At 45.0% G+C, this 22474-nt stretch overlaps 1 protein-coding gene across 1 annotated transcript in view; it reads left to right on the top strand.

Moving 5' to 3' along the window:
• LOC308059148 (gap junction beta-6 protein) overlaps positions 1 to 22474 on the top strand; it is a 42736-nt gene that overhangs the window by 5451 nt on the left and 14811 nt on the right. The window contains exon 3 of the mRNA XM_080376086.1: positions 7367 to 8177. Coding sequence (XP_080232212.1) covers positions 7389 to 8177 — 789 coding nt within the window. The 5' untranslated portion in view covers positions 7367 to 7388. The remainder of the gene's footprint in view (positions 1 to 7366; positions 8178 to 22474) is intronic.

The raw sequence follows: 22474 nt of genomic DNA, 5'->3' as shown, positions 1-22474 counted from the left end.
GCATCCCAGATAGATTACTTGGGCAACCTCATTTATTTTGTGCAGAAAGTAATTGTACAGTGAAAAAGATTTAGCAGACTATCTCAGTAGCTGGAAAGTTAGCAGGACCTTGAGATGTGTGTATGAGTTCTTAATAACAGTCATTGCATAAGCTCATTTGGTACCTGTGAGTAAAGAGGATTCTTTGTGTTGCTCGTGAACAGTTCCAGTGAAATCGGTAGTCCCAGAAACTGCATGAAACAAGAGCATGGGCCAAATCTTTGCTTTTTCTTTTGATGTTTTACCTTGTTCTGTTCCTCACTGCTTTCATTTTTTAATGATGACTGATGAGTTATCTAAAAGGAGAACTGTGACTCTCGCCTGGCTACACACCAGTTTGTCTAAGGAAAAGCTTGAAGTGATGATATATGAGAAGAGATAATGTGCTGTCAAAACAAGGAATGTGGAAAAATAGAGACGCATCTCCTGTTAGGTGATAAAAGAAAGCTGAAAACTAATTCTATTCCTTATCTCGTACAAATGTTTCTTCCTGTAATAGATACTTTTGTAAAAAAGGAAAAAATTGGTTTTTGATTTTAAAAAATTATAACAAAATACACACTAAAGGAAAAGCTGCACTGCAGTATAAAATCTTAGTGTTTATAAATGTATTAACATTTATAAATTAATTGGCACTTCCAAAAAGGTGCAAGTTCTGTGTGTGTTTGAAAGAGATTGTGACTTGCCAGTTCTGTGGGAAATGGTACATTGAAGTGGGAGTGGGCAGATTTGTAAAGGGGATGTAGATGTTTTCCTAGGTCTAGGCGAGGGGAAGTAGGAATTAACAGGTTAAGAAAAAAAAGAAATACATTAAAATTTTATAACAAAGGTTGCTATTTTCATGACTGGGAGCAGGGCATAATATGTATAAAACTATTTAAAATATGGGAAGAAGGCCACTTGCATCAGTGAAAACATAGGGCTCACAAATCTGGCTTTCTTTCAAAGAGAAATCTAAAGCACACTTTGAAGGAAAGATTTATAGGGGGAAAATGGCTGAGAGGGGCCAAATTCTAGTAGGACTTGTGCTGTCTTGTTATGCCCTCAAGTGTGACTGGCACTTCTCATTTCCTGTTCTCCATAAGTGGAATTAATTTTGTGCAGAGATGTTCTGGTGGATGGCAATCCTCTGGTTACAATTGCAGGCTAGTGAAGCAGCTATGGGTATTTCCAAATATGCCTGGAAAATGACTTAAAACTCATGTAGGGGCATGAATATGGGACAGTCATAAGGGGGTCATAGTGGGTGGAACTGAACCCTTAATGCTGTTGAATTGAACTAGAACACTTTTTTTTAATATTTAACTAAATATATATTGGGTCTCAATCTGTTGTGTTAAGGGCTATCTCTGGGTTTCACACCAGGTTTAATTAGAGTAAAGAATGCCCTCTGTTTTCATGAACTTGAGTAGAAGAAAAGTACAATGCTTGCAGTGTTCAGATCTGCAACTGTCAGAGGTTTCCTGTTCCTCATTAGTCTTTGCCTGTTCTTGTGTCAAATCAGATATACTGTAATCTCTCTGTCATAGCTTTTCTGTTATCCAGTTTCCACTCTGATCTGGAGATAGGTGTTCAGAACAAAGTTTAAGAGCTACTAGAGAGAACTGCACATGCTTTTTGTGATTGTTAGACTGCTCTTTTGATCTTCATTCAACTTTTTAGGAAAGAAGTTGTTGATATTGCAGAGTGTTCCAGCTGCATGCTTCTTGAAGTTCTTAATATACTGCTGTAAAATTAAAATAGCTGGAGGCTGTCTGTAATAGTGAAATTAAAGGATTTTGGTTGCCAAAGTCTAAGTTCAAAGCTGCATCTTCTTACAGTTTGAACTCTGCATTAAAGATACACCATTGTAGGGAGCTGTATTCTTTTTCAGGTAGCAGGAATATTCTAGAAAACTGAATTCAAGCTCTGTACTTCTGACTTTGAACTGATACTTGTCTGTCTTGGTCCACTGATAACAAAGTATGAGTCTGTGAAGCCTGTAATTGTAGTGGAGCATTTCAGAAAGCCCTGTGAGATGGTGAGATTTTGTTATCCCCACTTCAATGTCTGGGAAACTGAGGCATGGGGCAGACTGATAAATTAGCTAGGAAGTCTGAGAGAGTTAGCACGTAATTGCTGTAGCCTGTATGCCAGCCTTTCTTGGTGAAATAAAAGGATGCTGTCTTTGGAAGGCATTAACCTGTATTTATTAGAAGCTTCCTTGGTGCAGTCTTGGCAATGCTGCTGTTCTTGTGGTACAGCGCTAAAACTAACTCGGCAATGGGAATAATAAAATCTACATGCTAGCAATTAAGCACTTGCTGTTTTGCTTAGCCATAAACTAGACCCCAGGTTGACAGCATGAGGTGTGCCAAGAGAAAGCTGCTGAAATCCAGATATGTATTTTTCAAATCTGGATATGAAAGCACATATACAGCTCTAAGACACCTTGATGCTGGTTATCAGCCCTTATATGAGCTAGTGTTCCCAGTGTAACTTTAGATCAAGACCTGAAGGGAGGGCTGTATTGGCAGTGCCTCTTCTTGAATGGGACTTATAGATGTTCCTATAGCATAAGTAAATATTGTTATACTTGTTAATGACTACTTTATTTGCTTGATAATATCCTATAGCAGCAAGCACAATGCTGTGTATGTGAAAGGAACTTCTGTTGTTTTTACCTTCGCTGTATTCTAGTTGTGGTTTGCTGAAGCTGTGGATTTAACCATTGACTAATGATTTCCCAGTGTAACAGTCTCTCACTGAGTGAAAAAAGTGTCTGTTAATGATCTGTACTCGTAAACACAGGAGCTTAATGATAATTGTCCTCAGTGTTGTGAATTGCAGGGATTTGCACTGGGTGTATGCACTGTGCTGTGATTGCAGTTTAATGTAGGCTTATGGGAGCTAGCTTTGAAGTAGAAGGCTGTCTAGCCATGGCAGCACAGAGCTCAAACAACTGCCTAGAAGCTGGAGAACTACAGAAACGGTTAAGCTGTTGTTCTTCCCTTGCTGCTGCCTAGCCTAGTGAAAAAAAACAAAACAACAAACAAAACAAAAGCCCAAACCAAAAAAACCTGCTTATGTGCCTCTCTACGTGTGTGTGGTCATATAGAACAATTTTCCTTGTAGCTCACCTTTCAGTGGAGTATGGTGATCTTTTATGATAGTTTATAACTCCTACTGTAACAGCCGTATACTATTGAGATCCTCTGATTGTTTAAATTCAACAAGAAGGTTCAGCTGGTAGCATAAGAGACCTATGCCAACTGCAACTTTTTTTTTGAGGAAAATGTAATGCTTTAAGATAATACACTGCCATGATAAAATGGGTTCTAAATGCTGTTTCTCAGCCTCGTTGACTTCAGTTATCTTCTGTCTTTCCCAGCTTCTTCCTTTATAACCAGTCTCTATCCTCATTCCTACTTTACTTTTTTTCACAAATGTCTTTAACTTATTCTTGTACTGTGCAGTACTTCTGAGACGAGCGCAGCAGGTAAGTTACTTCTGTAGGCATTTAGCTGGATTTGCTCACATAGAAATAGAATCTGGACTGGCTCTATGAAAACAAGAGTTACTACCCATTAAAAGGAAGTAGCTTTCCTGCTTTCTTCTCCTTTGGTCAGCAAGACAGTTAATATTCTACTTGCTAGTAAAAAGGTCTTAAGAGTAAGTATTTGGAAGAAAGATAACCTATGATCATGGGTCAACATCCTAGCTTTTGAGTAAGTTAGGAGTAAATGAGCCATCACATGAGTACAGATAGCCCAAACTTGATGTTTAGCTGGAGTTATCTGCACTGACAGCTTAATAGTGTGAAGGACCATACTAAACTTAAATTCTGCTTGGGTCGCTGCATCTGTTTTATTGGAGAGAGGTGGGCACTTCAGCAGTCCCTGAATTACCTTAGTTAGAGCTCCTAAATTGCATTCATGAGAGCTGTTTAAAGCCAGCTAGTAGGAAACATTGGTGCCAAAGTATTTGGATGGAATTCAGGCTGCCTGAATATGATCCTACAGTCTTAATTGTGCCACCTTTCAGTGAGAAGATTGTGAGACTTTAGTGGTATCTGATCAGTGCCTGTATCACTCTGGAGTATCCCAGAAGTCATATGACTTTCCACCAGCATAAAAATGAGCCTGAGAGGCCACGAGGGTACAGGCAGAAGGGGCAAAGGCTGATGACTACCTTGGCAAGCAGCAGGAAGAATAGGGGATGGTGGCAGGAAGAGCTGAAGAGATAGTTTGAGTATTTGGAAAGGTAGGTGGAAATGGGGAAGAGGGCAGGGTTTGGGCAGGTACAGAAGACAAAGGCACTTCTGGAAAGGACAGTAAAAGTTGCTAGGAGGTGCAGGGTGAGAGGCTGCCTCTCCAAAGTGTGGTGGCTTCTACATTGATCCACGTACAGACATGCTGTTGCTAGAATTGAAGCACTGTGTTTTGGCTTAGCAAGCACAGTATACTCTCAAAGGAGATGGAGCAAATCAGATTAAGAGTAGTTTCATGATATATTGTCCTTGGCAATAAAGCTTTGCCAGCCCCTCTTCCCCACCGAGTACTTGTTCTTACCTGTGCTTTGCAATTTGCAGCCTGTTTTTTTTAAATGAAATTGTACTTCTCAGATGCCTTGTGGGTCTGTGCTGTAAAGCAGATTGAAATGGGTTGGTTTTAAAGGAAAAAAACCCCAACCAAACAACAAAATATATTAGTACTGGGAATAACTTGAACAAGCCACCTGGTTTATAATGCACTCCCACAAAGTTGCAGGGAGATGGAGAACTGCAGTGTGACCTCGGGAGCAAACAATGATGGGAAGCATCTTGAGCTATGCCACTGAAGACAAGGTGCCCTTTAACTACACCCTGAGGCATTCATATTTTGAATCCCCTTCTGCACAGGGCGATAAGGAGTGATTGCATGTGGAAACAAATGCTTGTGAAGTTGTGGTAACAGAAAGGCGGCAGTATTGGTATACAGCAGGAGCTGAAGCTAAGAAACAGGGCTTATGAGGAGGGGATACACGGGTTCCACTTCTCAGCCTTTCACACTCTAAGGAGGTGGCTGACAGGCATGAAGAAGGAACAATGACTGAGGGAACGAAATGCAAGGAGTCTGGTGGAATTAAAGGATGTGTGAATGTTTTTTGTAATACCAGTTTACATGGTGCCAGTCTTCTACAGGATTAATTTTTTTCAGATGTGCAGAAGTATTTCTACTCATTCTTAGTTGTAGTGTCACTTTAAGTACTGTAATTGCAATGTGTGTGTAATGGTGTTTTTATTACTGTTCTCTGTTACTAATAAGGTTGTGACTATTCTTCTGTTTAACGTACAGTGATTTCTAAAGCAAATCCTGAAAGGAAGGCTGGTCTGATTGATGAAAAATCAAAAGGGGGGTGGAAGGGGATGGAAACAAATATTTGGAAATCTGGCTGGTATGTTTTGTAAGTACCTCTGGTATTAAGAGTCTATCTGTTTTCAGACAGATACAGAGGTAATATAGCACACAAAGTCTGCAGCCTGAAGGAGGCTCTGGAATGGTTCTCTAATCCAAAAGAAAATCTTGCCCCCTCCTCTCCTTGGTTTTTATTTCCTGATGTATAACCCCACATAGTCAACCAGCATGATCTGAGGGAAATGTAGTTTATGGAACCAGTGAAGGTAGCTTACACTTTCACTCCAGTAACTCAAAAAAAAAAAGACAAAAAAAACCCAAAAAAACAAACCCCCAACTTTGCATATAACTAAAACAAGAATTTCAGATAATTAATGTCCTCATTTTCTTTGAACAGTTGTGTACTTCAATGCTCTGTATTTTTGTATGTGACTTACTGATTATATATATAACTGCTGTAAACCAGAAAGGTTTTGACATTACTCAGAATGGGAGCGTGACACAGAAGACAACTGCAAAGAAATGTCTTCATTTTCTTCCTTGTGCAATGTGACCTAGCTCAGAGTTATGAAAATCATAAAAGTTCTGTCACATGATGGATATGATGGCCTCTGCGCCGGTGGTTGCTCTTCTACCTAGAAACCTTGAAAATGTGGTTTTACTGCCCTGTGCTGTAAATGCCGAAGAAAGATGGTCTCTGAGATGCAAACAACTTGACAGAGTTGAGAAATAAAAACCTTCATGAGGAATTTCAGAACAAAGATCTGTGAGCACTTTTAGAGGGTCCTGGCTGATAGGGATGAGAAATGCTGGTTTCTTGAATTCAGAATAGCTTGCAAACTAACTTTGTGTAAGTCCATCTGAAGCAGAGGGGTGGGGGGAGGTGGGCTGAAATTCCTCTGAATGCCCTCTGTAAAAGGCTGTTTGTGGAAGCTGCACAAACCCAGGCAACTGTGGTGTTCCTGGGGAGGTATGTGGTATATCCGTTACAGTCGTAGTACGTTGAAACTCACCTACTGGAAACTATATGCTTCTCTTGAAGTCTCAGCTGCTGCAGGTATGTCTGAACTATTAAAGTGTTGACTTTAGCACTCTCCCAGCCTCTGAAATGTCTCCCCTATTCTAGGAGTAATGCAGTCTGTGTTACAGGGAAGGGGGGAGGGAAATCATCTGACAGGCATTGACGAGGGAGTCTTTGTCTAATTACTCTAGTGTCTCTGTAGCTAGTGGAGAGAAATGCAATTTTGGGATGAATCTTTAAGCACTGATTTTAAACATCCAACTTGGAGATGGAGAATGACAGAGGCTTCACCTTCATTGCCTCAAGCTATTCTGGAATTTGCTTCAACTGACAATATAGATCCCTACAGCCACATTTTTTAAAATTGTGAATGCAGGTTATCCAGACCTGCTCATGGAAGGTTCTTCAAAGTCTGTCTGTCTGTCTGCTGGAATGTTCTCATGAAAATGTTATTTACACTCTAAAGCTAAGGATGGGCCAACTTGGCTTAATTTATATAGGAATTCTAGCCGTCCCAACACTTCATTTATTTATTTTTAACATAACACCTACCTTGCTTTTGGCTGATGTCATCTAATTTTGTTACTGTTATCAAAATACTAGAAGTTGTAGCTTTTAACTTAAGGCTGTTTTCATCAGTTTCCCCATCTGCTTTTCCTACTTAATCTGGCTAATAGTTTTCAGTTGGCAAATGCACCTAGAACCTGAGTGAAAGTGATACCATGTGTGTAAGTAACAAAATATTACCTCCTGATATGTGATTAGATTATTATTTATGACAGCTTGTAGGTAAGCCCACTGTGTTGCCAAAATGTAACCACAGCCAATGGATGTGTTGCAGTTATGTGATAATGCCTTTATTTTATACCGTGTGCCTGATGGTCTTTGTTTTCTGTTGTGATTAATCTTAGTTTTCTTTGTCTTCCCTTAGGTCAGAGGATTAAAGCAAGACAATGGATTGGGGAGCTCTGCATACCATTTTAGGAGGTGTAAATAAACACTCCACCAGTATTGGGAAGATATGGCTCACAGTCCTGTTCATCTTCCGTATCATGATCCTGGTTGTGGCTGCAGAGAGAGTCTGGGGAGATGAACAGGATGACTTCATCTGCAACACTCTGCAACCTGGTTGCAAGAATGTTTGCTACGATCACTTTTTCCCCATCTCTCATATTAGACTCTGGGCCCTGCAGCTGATCTTTGTTTCCACACCTGCGTTGCTGGTGGCCATGCATGTAGCTTACAGGAGGCATGAGAAGAAAAGGCAGTTCAGAAAGGGAGACCAGAAATGTGAATACAAGGACATTGAAGAAATCAGAAAACAGAGGTTTCGTATTGAGGGCTCCTTGTGGTGGACATACACTAGCAGCATCTTCTTCAGACTGGTCTTTGAAGCAGTCTTCATGTATGCGTTTTATTTCATGTACGATGGGTTCAGAATGCCTCGATTAATGAAGTGTAATGCTTGGCCCTGCCCCAACACAGTAGACTGCTTTGTTTCTCGACCTACTGAAAAGACGGTGTTTACTATTTTCATGATTGCTGTGTCCAGCATTTGCATTCTTTTAAATGTGGCTGAGTTATGCTACTTACTGACAAAATTTTTCCTCAGAAGGTCTAAAAAAGCTGGAAATTCAAAACATCATCCCAACCATGAGAATAAGGAAGAAACCAAACAAAATGAAATGAACGAGTTAATATCTGATAGCTGTCAGAACACAGTTATAGGATTTTCAAGTAGCTAAGGTGGTGTAAATGCTGGTGTTCGCTCTTTTTGGAGTGAATGTTCTGTTTAAAGGCTGCAAGTGAAATTTGTTATGAAACAATTTCAGTTGGGTGAGACTTTGATACATAGTGTCAGGTGTCAAGTATGCACATGTCTGAAAAAATCAGGGCAGCCTAAACATGTGAAAATGGCATGAGGTTTAAATAGGAAATGGTATCTTCCTATGAGTACCCTTACAAACTGACTATGACAAGTGGGAAACCCACTAATACCTTCATGCTGACAACAGCTCCTGAAAACTACATGCAACAGCGATAAAAACAAAATTCTTTCCAAGCTAGATATTCTAGTATTACAAGATGTTTTGTAATAGTGATAGTTTTTACTTGTGAACTGACAATTAAAATATTTTTTCTAAAGTCTAAGATTCCATGTGACTTAAGGTGTTATAGTACACAACTGACTGTTTATTGTTTCTTCACCAGGCATATGCAGATGAAGCCTGTAATACCGTATCCATAGGGAGGAGATGGCAATAGGCTACATCTCTACAGCTTTGCAAGTGCTGCTTGAGTCTGGACAGGTGGCTTGTGACACTTACATACACACTGTGGGCTGTAGGGGAGTTGTGTGAAAGCCTACCATGTGTAGCACGGCTGATTGAGGGAGCTAGGTCCCAAGTGCAAAGTCATGCCTAAAGCCAGCATGACAATATAGGTACAGTCTGAGTAGACTTGCTATAAACATCTAGCAGACCTGGTAATCTTATTGCTCTTTTAATTGCATACTACCACTTTTATAGCAACTTACATAACTTTATGTAAATGTTTATTTCTCTCATGTACTAGCTGTATTTGTTTCTTTATGCTATATCACATCATGGAACTTTTTTGGTTTTGATTTGTTTGCTTTTATTGTGGTAGACTGGTGCTGTTACAAAACTAGGGGCTCTTTGGTTTGAAGGACGTGGAAAAGTACCACTGGAAACAGAACAAGTCTTCTGAATAAAAGGCAAATACTTTAACCTTTCTCAGTGAAGTGAGAGTCTATCTGTGAATGCTAGTGAGGTCTTAAGCAAGGCAAATGCTTATGACAAATTGTTTTCAAGCAGGGACTGTATGTCCAATGTGCACATAGCCCGTACACAGCCCTTGTTCCCAGCCAGAGCACCTATGCCCTAATTCTGTTGTCCATACTCTGATGGAGGTACGCACGTAACTCTTGAGGGCATGGGGGTGTGTGTCTGTGGGAGGGGTTGAAAGCCAGGGATCCTGAAAGTCAGAGGTGGGTGTAGTACAAAGCCTTAGTTATAGTGTCTTGTGTGTGTTTCCTATTTTGGATCACTTCTCACCATGATAAAAATGTCATGGACATGCTGACCTCATCAAACTTGCTCTTTCTTTTTTCACACTGGTCCAGATGGATTAGCCTCATTGTTTTTTGTGTCGTGGAGCTGTTTCAAGGGGTATAACAAAGAGCAGGTAGCCCTAGGAAGAGAGATTACACTCGGCATGGTTTTCTTTCTGCTGTTGTATCACACTTTTTTCGTAGCAGGTGTGAGCACAGCTTTGTGTGTGTCCGTGCTGTAAGTGGGTTTGGGCTGGTTGGTTGGCTTATGTGTGACCAGTAGAACCCTAACAGGGTACAGGCACACGCAACAGGAGAGAGAAAATACCCAGAGTCAGCTCTGTCCCTGTGTGAGGGCCTAAGCTGAGCCCTGTCATTTATCTATTCTCTTCCACTGGCAAACTCCTGATTTTTCCTGCCTTCACAGCACATTTTCTTTTTTAATTGCTGTTGTGAAAAGAAATCACTGCTAGTCTTCCGAACGTATCTACCAGCAAGCTCGAGGAAAAAATACACACAAAACTGTATATTAGTGTGCATGTGGTGGTCTATCTGCAGACTGAAAATACAAGCAGAAGTGAAAAGTGCTATAAAAGTTTGCCTTTGTAGGCGTTGTTCCTGGTGGCCTCGTCACGGCTTCCACTCCAGGCTCCACGTCCCGCTTTGGCAATGGTTTAAATCTTTACTTAATGGAGCTGCTCCCTTAGGGTCAGGAAGGTGGGTGCTCAGGCTCTGCCTCACCAGATCACTTGCCAGTCTGCCCAGGGGCAAACACCGAGGGCTCAGGCCTTGTGCTGTGCAGGTCCCGGGGAGCGGAGACACAGCTGCTTCTGTTCCAGAGCTGTGTTTCACCCAGCAACTCAAGCTATGGACTTTCATCCAGGGCATGCTGCAAATCACATACTGCATAGGGAATACGAATGGAGATCAGTCAATGATTATGCCTGATCATGTCTCACCACTTCTAGTGATCAAATTAAAATAGCCCTACGCTGAATGTCAATAAACCTGGAAAACACCAGATAGGTTTTCCTCACATGGAGGAGCGATAGTTTTTCTTGGTCTGTGATAGAAGTGTAGACCTGCTAAACCCCAACCGGGGATATGACAGTAGCTCTCTATATGGTATTTTCGTTTCCTTCTTACAAGTTTTCAACAGTGGTTTTTATTCCAGCAGCTGGATTTTTCTGGAAGGACAGCTCCGTGTCTGTTGTTATTTGAAGCGTGGCTAGGTGGACGAAGCTTAAATGAAGAAATTTGGCTTATGTGGTCCTTTGTGCGTGGCCAAGCTGCAAATGGCTTTGGGTTGGTTGGATGTCTCCTACATGGTAGCAGGACCTGGTAAGGTGCAGCCAAGCAGCACTGTCCTGCTGCGGGGTGTCCCGGCAGCCAGATGGGTCAGGAACAAACGTGCCAGGCCCTGTCCCATCTGCGCCGAGGGCTGCTTGTAAATCAAAGAGCCGGAGCTTATCCAAGGCTTCACTAGTGTAAGTCATTGACTCAGCAGGGAAGACCGGTTGTGACTGAGACGTGTTTGGCTGGGTGGGATGTTTCTCATCACACCATGTGCAACCCTAATTACGGACACTGTCCTTTAGCTGAAACATCCTCTGACTTTTATTAGTGCCATAGAAAAGGCCCTGGTTTTGAAACTGACGGTTTCAGTGCCCTCTTTAAATAGTTCCTTGTCTCCCGTTGTGCTGGCTGAAGTAGATGGCATCATGAGGAAATGGCAGCTTTCAGTGTCTTGTTTCTCTCAAGTCACCTTCCCACCCTGGACATCCTGTGGCCTGAGCAGGTGAGGCAGCTGTTTGGTTTTTCTTGGATCCAGACCTCCAGCATCTCCTCAGGCTGGCTGGGGCTGGCTGGGGCTGCTCTGAACCACAGAGCACACCCACTCCCAGCCCTTCTCAGTGCCTGCCTTTGCTCCTGCCCCATAGCCATGCCCCGAGGGAGAGGGTCTCCCCCGCAGTCTCTGACCCACTGGTGACTGGCAGTTTGCACTACACTGGCACCACCATCACTCCGTGGTAGTTCAGCCAGTTCCTCTGATGGCAGCTGGTTTAATTGTCCCCGCCCATCCCTGCTGCATCTCCCCACCCTGTGATTTCCCCTTTGTTATGCCTGGGGCAGAAATTGCTTAAATTGGCTGTGATGCCAAACGATTAATCAGAGCCTCTGGAAAAGCTCTCCTGCAAATTCCCCGTACGCCCTCCCCCCACCCCCCACCCCTCCCCGTCTTGCTTTCCTATCAAACAGGCAGGAGCCCTGACCAGGTACAGGCACAGCAGCAGCTGCCGGACTCTGCTCCCATTACACACAACAGCCCTTGCCTCCAGCCCCACTGCATGCCCGCCTTCAGCCCGCTCTCTTCTCAGCCCAGCCCCACTGCAACTTTGGCTTTGTTTTCCCATTGACCTAAGCCCTTCCCAGCTACACTGCATGCCAAAGCTAAAAAAATGCAAATGAGGCCAGTCACAAGATGGTCTGAACCTGCTCTCTCCTCCTTTTGCAGTTAGGCTGCCTACCCTACCCCGTGTACTGCAGCCACGAGCTCTTTGCTGCCAGATCAGAGCGAGTTCAGCTCCCTCAGCCCCTCTGCCGAGCAGAGGTTCTGCTGGTGCATGGCCTGCTGTCCCAGTGCCTCACCCACCCTTGCCCTGCAATGGCGTGCTGGAAAGCACCGCAACAGCCCACATGAGGCAGACCTCTGCTCCCAAATGGTGGGCATGTTTTCCTATTACCAGTGTTATCTCTATTTCCCTTACTGAACCGAGACTTTATTACAATGCTCCTGAAATCTTATTTCATAGAATCACAGAACAGTTGGGGTTGGAAGGCACCTTTAAGGTCATCTAGTCCACCCCCCCTGCAATGAGCAAGGATGTCTTCAACTGGATCAGGTTGCTCAGAGCCCCATCCAGCCTGACCTTGAATGTTTCCATGGATGGGGCATCTACCAGCTCTCTGGCAACCTGTTCCCATGGTTCACCACCCTCATTGTAAAAAAAATTCTTCCTTGTATCTAGTGTAAATCTACCCTCTTTTAGTGTAAAACCATTACCCCTTGTCCTATTGCAACAGGCTCTACTAAAAATTTTGTCCCCATCTTTCTTATAAGCTCCCTTTAGGTACTGAAAGGCCACAACAAGGTCTCCCCAGAACCTTCTTCTCTCCAGGCTGAATCGCCACAAGTCCCCCAGTCTTTCTTCACCGGAGAGCTGCTCCAGCCCTCTGATCATCTTTGTGGCCCTGCTCTGGAGCCGCTCTAACAGGTTAATGTCCTTCTTATGCTGAGGGATCCAGAGCTGAATGCAATACTCCAGGTGGGGTCTCAGCAGAGGAGAGTAGAGGAGCAGAATCCCTTCCCTCGACCTGCTGGCCACACTTCTTCTGATGCAGCCCAGGACACGGTTGGCTTTCTGGGCTCCAAGCACACATTGCCTGGTCACGTCCAGCTTCTCATCCACCGGTACCCCCAGGTCCTTCTCTGCAGGGCTGCTCTCAAGCCCTTCATCCCCAGCCAGGGCTGACCCAGCCCAGGACCCTGCACTTGGCCTGGTTGAACTTCATGAGGTTCACATGGGCCCACTTCTTGAGCTTGTGCAGGTCCCTCCAGATGACACCCCATCCCTCAGGTGTGTCAACTGCACCGCTCAGCTTGGTGTTGTCTGCAGGCTTGCTGTGGGTGCACTCGATCCCACTGTCTATGTCACTGATGAAGATATTAAACAGTACTGGTCCCAATATGGACCCCTGAGGGACACCACTTGCCACCGATGTCCATCTGGATGTTGAGCTGTTGACCGCTATCCTCTGGATGTGACCATCCAACCAATTCCTCATCCACCCAACAGTCCATCCATCAAATCTGTATCTCTCCAATTTGGAGAGAAGGATGTTGTGGGGAACCGTGTCCAAGGCCTCACAGAAGCCCAGGCATGACACCTGCAGCTCTTCCCTTGTCCACTGATGCAGTCACTCCATCGTAGAAGGTCATGAAGTTCGTCAGGCAGGGCTTGCCCTTGGTGAAGCCATGCTGGCTGTCTTGAATCACCTCCCTGTCCTCCATGTGCCTCAGCATAGCTTCTAGGGGGATCTGATCCATGATCTTCCCACGCACAGAGGTGAGGCTGACAGGTCAGTAGTTCCTGGGGCACTCCTTTCTACCCTGTTTAAAAATGGGTGCAATATCTGTTCTTCAGAAAGTAGCACACACTGCCTTGCTGGCACTTCCCATTACCACTGCGGTGGTCATGGCGCAGCAAGATGAGGAGGTGCCCAGCAGCCAGCCTGGGAGAAGAGTGTGTTGTGTATATCTGAGTAATGACCACTCACAGCTCAACTTCTAGCTCATAGACTGTGTTTGCTGATTTGCAGCAAAAGGAGTAGATGGGGTCCTGGCTTAAGAGTGATCATGCTGTTTCTTGTCTTCGCTACCCCATGCTCACTGAACTGCTCTTGACAAGGCAGGAGGGCAGAGGGGCAGGCGTCTGAGAGTTCTCTATGCACGTTTTGGATTGTTTGGTTTGTGATCATCACAGACGAATTTCTACTGTGCTCTCAGAACACGGCTTCTGAAGCCAGAGGGACTGTTGGATCTGAGGTTCTACACCATACCAGCCACTGCTTTCCCCTCATGTGGGCAGAGACCATCTTCACCTCAGCAGACTCCCTTGTAAGGACTTTGCACCACTGACCACAGCGAGAGTACTACCCCCGCGGCAGCCTTCCCCCTGTCAGAGGCAGTGTGCCTCTCCCTGCACAGCCCTGTACTGTCAGGATTGTATTTGTCAGGTTAGGCATGTGAAGGTGAATGCCCTGCTTTTCAGCTTCCACAGAAGCCCAAAATTGGCTAGCTTCACCAAAAAAGATGGGGGTGGGATGCAAATAACACTTCTGCAGTTTCCCACCTACTTGGCCCTGCACCCTTGATGCTAGTTGTGGTGTATGACTGTTTCTTCAGCGTGCACGGACAGCTGGGTGCCTCAGGTGGGTTCCTCTGCACAGAACCACCCAATGCTTCATCTGACACACACAGAGCAACGGGCAGGTGGGTCCATGGGAGGAGAGGACAGGGAGAGGTTCTTGCAGAGCCCTGACTCAGCCATCAAGTCCTGGCAAGGGCCCTAGTCAGCACCCTGCTTCATCCCTGCCAAGAAGCACATGGACAGGAATGCCACTCCCTGTGTCTTGTCACCACCTGGCTACCACCCGCCTGTGCTGCTGGGTCACCCATGTGTGCCAGGATTTCTACTTCAGCCTCCCCCCACCCGTCAATGCTGTGAAAAACACGTTGGCACTTTCCACAAGCTTGCAGATACTTCAGGGCTGGATCCAAAGCTCCTCACTGTCACTCAGCAAATCCCTGTTGATTCCAGCAGGCTTGGGCCAGGCCCATAGTAAGGGTGTAACTCCTTAAAAACACTGCTATACCACCCAGACACTTCCTGCACAGCCCTTTCGCAACAACAGGTCCCATTTCACACAGCAGCTATTACCTCCTCGCAGCAGATCTGCAAAACACATAAATAATTCCCCGTTCGGGCCATGCCCACCCACCACGGGCAGCAGTGCTGCCCCAGCGCCGTGCAGACCGAGGCGCCCATGCTGACAGGCGGTCATGCTCTCACAAATCATTTGAGCTGTGATTTGCTGGTGGCCACAGAAAAGGATTTTTTACTTAGAGAAGGAGGGGGAGAGCTCACTAAAATGATTTGGCTCTTAAGAAACCTAAGGGCCTTTTTTCTCCGCCGGCCTGGGCCTTGGGTAACTGTTCACCTGTGTGTGTAGCCTGGGGTGGCAAGGTCAGTAAAGCAGGAAGGTTTTACACCCTGATGGCTCCCAACCCACCAGGGCTCCCCATCTGTGGGAATTAGGCTATTTTTACTTCTTTCGGACCAGGAGCAGAGCTGGGTTATGCTCTTAACTCTCCAGAGCGGCATGATGCAGCCTTTCCACATTATTAAAACTACAGTGGAATTCTGGACAATCTAATCTCTCCTGATATCTTATATTACAACCTCCTTGTTATCGTTTATGTGATGCACTTCTCAGGGCAGGGACCCATCACAGTGATATTTTGGGGACATCTGGGAAATTTAGGCAATTATTAAATAACAATGACAACAACAATGACAACATCATATATAGCATGACAATTATCTCCAGAAAGAATGGGACTGTCTCATTTGTTGCTGCTTATGACATATGAAAAGCCTGGAAAGAAAAGCAATTGATGAACCCTGTGGCCCAGGTAAAATTCCCTGTGTATCCCTGGAGCTGAAGTTCATGACAGTGAAACCCAGATCAACTCTTGCAGCTTTTAGCTGGACCTGGGTGACTCAGGAGGGAGAACTTAATCCTGTTATTAGGGCTGATGCCTTGAGTCTAATCAAAACATCTCCCAGGTAGGCACACAGTATGAGTTCAGTTGGGGATAATAAAAACCAGTTTAAAAGCATCCAACAGAGCTTTAATAGGCTACCTTAAAAAATCACACACTCATGGTTACAGTTTCTAGTTCCTTATCCAGTCAAAATTTAACTAATTCACCAGTCCCTGCAAAGTTTCCCAGTGCAGATAAGCCGTGAACAGCAAGCAGGAGCACTCATGTCTTGCACACTGCAGCTGCCCACATGAGGCTGAACCTGGCTCTGACCGTGCAGTTCCTCAGTCAAGGGGAGGAATAATAATAATAGCTTGCATTAACACAGAATAAATGCAGCAAAAATTAGAGTTCCCAGAAAATGCTTTAATCTCTGGGCTGAAGATTCAGTTTTATTTTGGCATCCCTAAAAATTATTTATGTTTAAAGGGATGACATCCTGAAGATCATCTCTAAGCATGTGGAGGAAAAGAAGAAACACTCAGTGTGGACTCATCAAGGGGAAATCATGCCTGACCAACCTGATGGCCTTCTGTGATGGAATGACTGGCTGGGTACACGAGGGGAGAGCAGTGGTTGTTCTCTGTCTTGACCTCAGCGAGGCTTTTGACACTGTCTCCCATAATATCCTCATAGGTGAGCTCAGGAAGCGTGGGCTACATGAGTGGACAGTGAGGTGGATTGAGAACTGGCCGAATGGCAGAGCTCAGAGAGTTGTGAACAACAGCACAGAGTCTCGCTGGAGGCCAGCGGTGTTCCCCAGGGGTCAGTGCTGGGTCCAGCCCTGTTCAACTTATTCATCAATGACTTGGATGAAGGGAGAGAGTGTGCCCTCAGCAAGGTGCTGATGATGCAAAACTGGGAGGAGTGGCTGATGTACTAGAAGGTTCCGCTGCCATTCAGCGAGACCTGGACAGGCTGGAGAGCTGGGTGGGGAGGAACCTCATGGAGTTCAACAAAGGCAAGTGTAGGGTCCTGCACCCCGGGGGGAACAACCCCATGTACCAGGATAGGCTGGGGCTGACCTGCTGGAGGGCAGCTCTGTGGAGAGGACCGTGGGAGCAAATTGCCCATGAGCCAGCAGTATGTCCTTGTGGCCAAGAAGGCCAGTGGGACCCTGGGGGGCATCAGGAGGAGCATGGCCAGCAGGTGGAGGGAGGTGATCCTCCCCTCTGCTCTGCCCTGGTGAGGCCCCATCTGGAGTGCTGTGCCCAGTTCTGGGCTCCCCACTTCAAGGGAGACAGGGAACTACTGGAGAGGGTCCAGCAGAGGCTACGAAGATGAGGGGACTGGAGCATCTCCCTTATGGGGAAAGGCTGAGAGAGCTGGGCCTGGTTAGCCTGGGGAGGAGAATACCGGGAGGGGACTTTATCAATGTCTACAAATATCCTCAGGGTGGGTGTCAGGAGGACGGGACCAGGCTCTTTTTGGTGGTGCCCAGCAACAGGACAAGGGGTAATGGGTCCAAACTGCAACACAAGCAGTTCCATCTGAATATGAGGAAGAGCTGCTTTACCTTGAGGGTGACGGAGCGCTGGAAGAGGCTGCCCAGAGAGGCTGTGGAGTCTCCTGCTCTGGAGATATTCAAAACCCACTTGGACACCATCCTGTGCAACCTGCATAGGTGACCCTGCTTTAGCTGGGGGTTGGACTAGATGATCTCCAGAGGTCCCTTCCAACCCTGACCATTCTGTGATTCTATGATTTTTTCACCAGAAGAGGCTGATAGAAGACAAAATCATCAGATGATAAGAGAGGATTAGTTGAGATCAGAGAAGAATTAAGGCACTCATTTTAGCAGTCATGCTATGGTACATGGAAAATATAATGCACTTCAAGAAAAAATCTGAACACTTTATCCAACTCCCTGGTTTCCAGTAGCCCAAACTGCTTTAGGAGTGAGAGCTCACTGGGCTGGCACTTTGGCCAGCTCTGCTTTATGCCCAAAGGTGATAAAAGAAAGAAGATGAAGATGTTCAGATGTATAAAGAAGGAAATTAATAATTAAATCCGTAATTATGTCACCCAATTGTGCTGGAAGATGGAGAGCAGGTTCAGCTGTTCATGAGGGGTCAGAGGCATGAAGTGTTTGCTCTCAAAGGCATTCGTGCTTTCTGGCACAGATCTGGAAGATGTGCCCACACCCAGCAGAGGTGAGGTGTGACAGTCAGAAACACCTTCCTGTTTCTTGGTCACTGTAAGGAAAAAAGGGACATCAATAAGAGTAACTTTTTTAGTTGTCACAGATATATGAAACCGATAACCTGGAACCATGCTGACTGTATGATATTTCACAGGAATTAGGGATGAAAGGGGAATACTGCATAACTCAGGTTTCCCTCCTCATAGCCAAGGGGGATAACCTTGATCTCAAGATTATTTTTGTGTTTATCCACTGTTCATTGTGAAACATAAAGTCATGCTGAGGACTGATGGAGAGCCTGATCTGCTGAACTGCAGCCCACATTTTCTCCCTTTAGCATTTCCCCTCTTCTTCCCTACACAGAGGTGGAGTTGATGTGGGGAGGTGCCCTTTCTCTACCTGCCCCAGCCCCTCCAGAGACACTAAAAAAAGGAGCTGTGAGTCAATTTGTAGGTCACAGTGGAAAGCAGCTGGTGAATTTAAGTACCTGGAAGGCTGGGTGGCAGCTGAGTGGGGGTTTTCTTTATTGCAGCTCTGAACGTAGGTGTCTGACATTTATTTAAATCCCATTAAGTACATAAATAGTCTCTTGGAACTCCTCCCAAAACCTGTCTAACCCCTTTATCACCGTGTAGGAACACCTTGATTAGCAATCAAAAGTTTTGGCAGTCAGACATTGTACCAGCTAGTCATGAACCCAAGGGAGCTCTTCAGACCTGCCACTGCTTCTGGGGACTGACCCAAAGGATGATACAGCTGCACATCCCCAGACCAAATGGTCTTGTGACATCACCTGGTTCACACATGATTCACTAGCTTAACTTACTCCTCAGCAACCTAACCCTCACTTTTGGGTTTTTTAACAGTTCTGGTATTATACAGCCTCCCTCAGCAAAGAGCTGGGAGGCATTATCCAATTGACCACTGACAAATTAAACACTGAAGAATAACCACCTATTAAACATGATTAAAAAAACAGCAGCAAATGCATTCTTCCCTAATGGATCTGTTAGGGAGAAATGTTACTCTTTTCCACACACACAAACCAAACAAAAAAAGTAAATGTCAGAAATGAGAGGTCACACCGCCCAATCTGCAAATCTGAAGCAGAATCAAATTCACCTGAGTCATACCTGAGGTGTATTTGTCTGACATGGAATACTTGAAAGATAAGGGCTATCTGGTTTTGCTTGGGCTTTTTCTATAGCAGAAAGGCTGTTTGGATTAACTACATTAATTTTATATTTATCTTGATAAATTCCTGGAAAATGCCTGCGGTAGATATGCTTCAGTGACTCTAAAGCTTGTATACATTATTTTGGCTTGATTTGCTAAGCCATCAGTGCTGCTAAACCAATTTGAACATTGGATAAACTCTCAGCACTAGCCAGGCCCAGCAACACTGTCAGCAAAAGCCTGGCTACATGTTATTTTCAGGATCAGCTATCGCTTTTGGAGGGAAGCTTTTAAATTCTCAACTCCTGAAAACAAACCATGTGAAGAAGGTCACTTCTCCACTTGTGTGGACACACCTAACGTGATTCCTCAAGACACATTTCAGTGAGGCATCTCTGAGAGCTTTCCCCCTCAGGCCCTGGCACAGCTGCAAGGTGTCCTCAGGGGACCCTGTCCCTTCTGCAACACAACCCCCAAACCCATGGTCACGAAGAAGCCACCAATAGACACTCTGGGTATGTCTATCTCCCAACAGGGAGGAGACCCATACCTGTATTTCCTTTAGACTGCAGGGTTCAACCCCACATCTCTCCTTCAATCCCACATCTCCATCAATCTCACATCTCTCCTTCCTGAGGCTGGCAGCTGGGTATGGAGGCGGGGAGGGAAGTGGGGACACTCTTCACTCCTGTGGGACACTGTGCAGAAGGACAGAGTATACAAGGCAGGTCCTGACTCACCTGGTGGTTAAGATTTCAGCTACAAATGTATAAGGCTACTTCTGAGTCATATTTGCAGCCTCTTATTCAGTGTTTAATGTAAAATGCATAAACAATCCTGGGAGCAGACACTCCAGAGCCTCCTTCCCTTTCCCATATGAGTCCTTTAGTCCTTAGGGAAAATTATCCCACAAATTATCTCGTTCCCTCCCCATATAATTTTGTACTGCTAATTTTTTTTCCCCTCTGTGCAGCTGATTAAATTTTGTGGGAGAGGTGGAGTCCAACATCAGCCTGGGCTAACCTACAGCCTGGTGGTTATGGCATTGTGTGGGCTGTAGAAGATAGAGGTTTGAGTCCTCTCAGGTCAAGCAAAGCAAAAGTCTGCAAATCTTGGGTGAGTTTGGGAAAACCTATGGATGTTTCTACATTAGCATTTTAACCAGAGACAGGAGCATGTTGCTGAAGTGAATTCCCTGATTACCTCCACTCTGGTGTTTTGATTCACACTGAGGAATCAGTCTGAGCCCCTTTTGGATTGAAAAATCTGGAAAACCCTCTCCTGGGGCACAGTCCCTATTCCCCAGCTGCCCTGGCAGATGGTCCACGGGGACTGGCCCAGTGCAAACCCTTTAGGCATGTACGTGGTGTGACTGCTGGATCCTTGCACCAGCTGCTTGCTCTTGCTGGGCTGCAGTGGTTGCTACCGTCTGTAGCCATTGCCTATGTCTGTAAATGTCATACTGCAACGTTGTGTGCTGTAATATAGTGTAATGTACTATAATGTAATGCAATGTATGCATAGCCAAAAGTTACTCTATAAATAAGGCAAGTGTGAAAAAAAAGAGGGTCCTTGATGCAGGGTTCTGCATGTTACATTAAATCATCAGCACCAGCAGCTGCTCTTAGAAGAAAGCAAGCTGCTCAGCTTTTGGTAGGAAAAGCTGTGGGAGTGTCTTCCATGCCAAAGCAGTGGCTTCTGGGCTCCACATCCAAAGGGATGGTCTAACCTCAGGAGAGAAAGGTGAGAGTACACCACCCCACCACCCCCACACCACCCCTGCATCGGCACACAGCTCACAAGCCCTCCCTAGCTGTCCTGGCGTGCCATATAGAAATGTAATGCTTACCAGAAAGTGCTGGTGGCCAGTAGCTTCTAGGGCTTATTGGAGACTGTTTAGGCAACAGTATCTTCCTTCACTCTCTGGAATTTCAGGTTGTTTTATTGGAGCGCAAGTTGTTTTATTCCTGAAGCCAGGCTTGTGGCCACAACTCTGTCATAGCACATATCAAATGAGCAAAAGGAAAAAGTAATTTAGTTTGTTTTAGTGATCCTGTTGTGATTTTCATATCAGCAGGCAGTGCCATTACACAAGTGGGTAGTGCTGGAAGTGTGCTGAGTGTCATAGAAAAAAAAAAAGAGGCAAATCCAATTAAGTGGGCCAACTGGAGCTGTGCATAGCTAAAAGGGCATGAACAATCCTGGGTTTTATGCCAGCATTTTGTGTCTCTGAAGTTATAGACATGGATGTGTATTCTGCTGATTTACAGGCAAAATACCTGTTCCCAGCATGTACAATAGGCTACATGACAGTGCAACATGTCTTGACACAAGGAAGAATGACCTCATCTGAGATTGCAGGTTGCAGTTTGGAAATTAAGTGTTTCCACAGCAATTGCAATCCTTGGTGGGAACTGGAAACTCTGCACATTCTGATCTTGCCTATAATTTCCTTGTAGCTTCACATACATGCCATCAATCAGAATAATTTCCAGTAGATTCTATCTCTTTTGAAATGATAGAAACTACTGCAATTGATTTATGAGCACCCTTGTCTGACACTCTACCCCAACAGTAAAATACCTAGCAGTAACACATCTTGTGTGGTTTGGGCCCGATTTAGTTTACATTTTTTCCCACAAGCTAGACATGTGTAGAGTTGCTGTAAGGTTATTTTAATCTTATTTTTGTGTTGACCAAACAACACTCCCTGTAAAACTCAGGCCACCAGCCAGCCTGTATCGTGCCAACACCAGCAGGGCCACTGTGCTCCCCACACCAGTCCTAAATGATGAGCCCCACTGTGAATGTCTGCTGGCAGTGTCTGGTCTCATTTTGGTTTTGAACCCCACAGCCTGTGGGTCACCAAGACCTGAAATTTGCCTCTCTTCCCCTCCTCTCGTATTTGCTCTAAAAGCCCAGCATACTTGGGAAACAGCTTTTTTCTGCTTTTTATTTTTGCTTTTTATTTTATCTACTGACCCAATAAAACATGCCAGCAAGTCACCAAGTACCTGCTTAGCTGTAGCCCTTGACTTTTGGCAGTAGATAATGAGAGTACACAGGTAATGCAAACACTGCAAAAGACAGCAATTTTCTTGGATGTCCACCTTTCCCTGCCTGAAGCAAATCCTTCCATGGTGTGCTTGAATAAATGGAAGAACAGAGGCAGAAACATTTCTGATCCAAGGGGGTTCATTTTTTCTTCTCTTGGGGTGCTGGTTGAGAGCGATATTTCTTGTCTCTGCCTGGAGTTTTT

The sequence above is a fragment of the Falco punctatus genome, assembly GCF_963210335.1.
Source record: "Falco punctatus genome assembly, chromosome: 2".
NCBI lineage: Eukaryota > Metazoa > Chordata > Aves > Falconiformes > Falconidae > Falco > Falco punctatus.
This window is presented reverse-complemented; position numbering and strand designations above follow the sequence as displayed.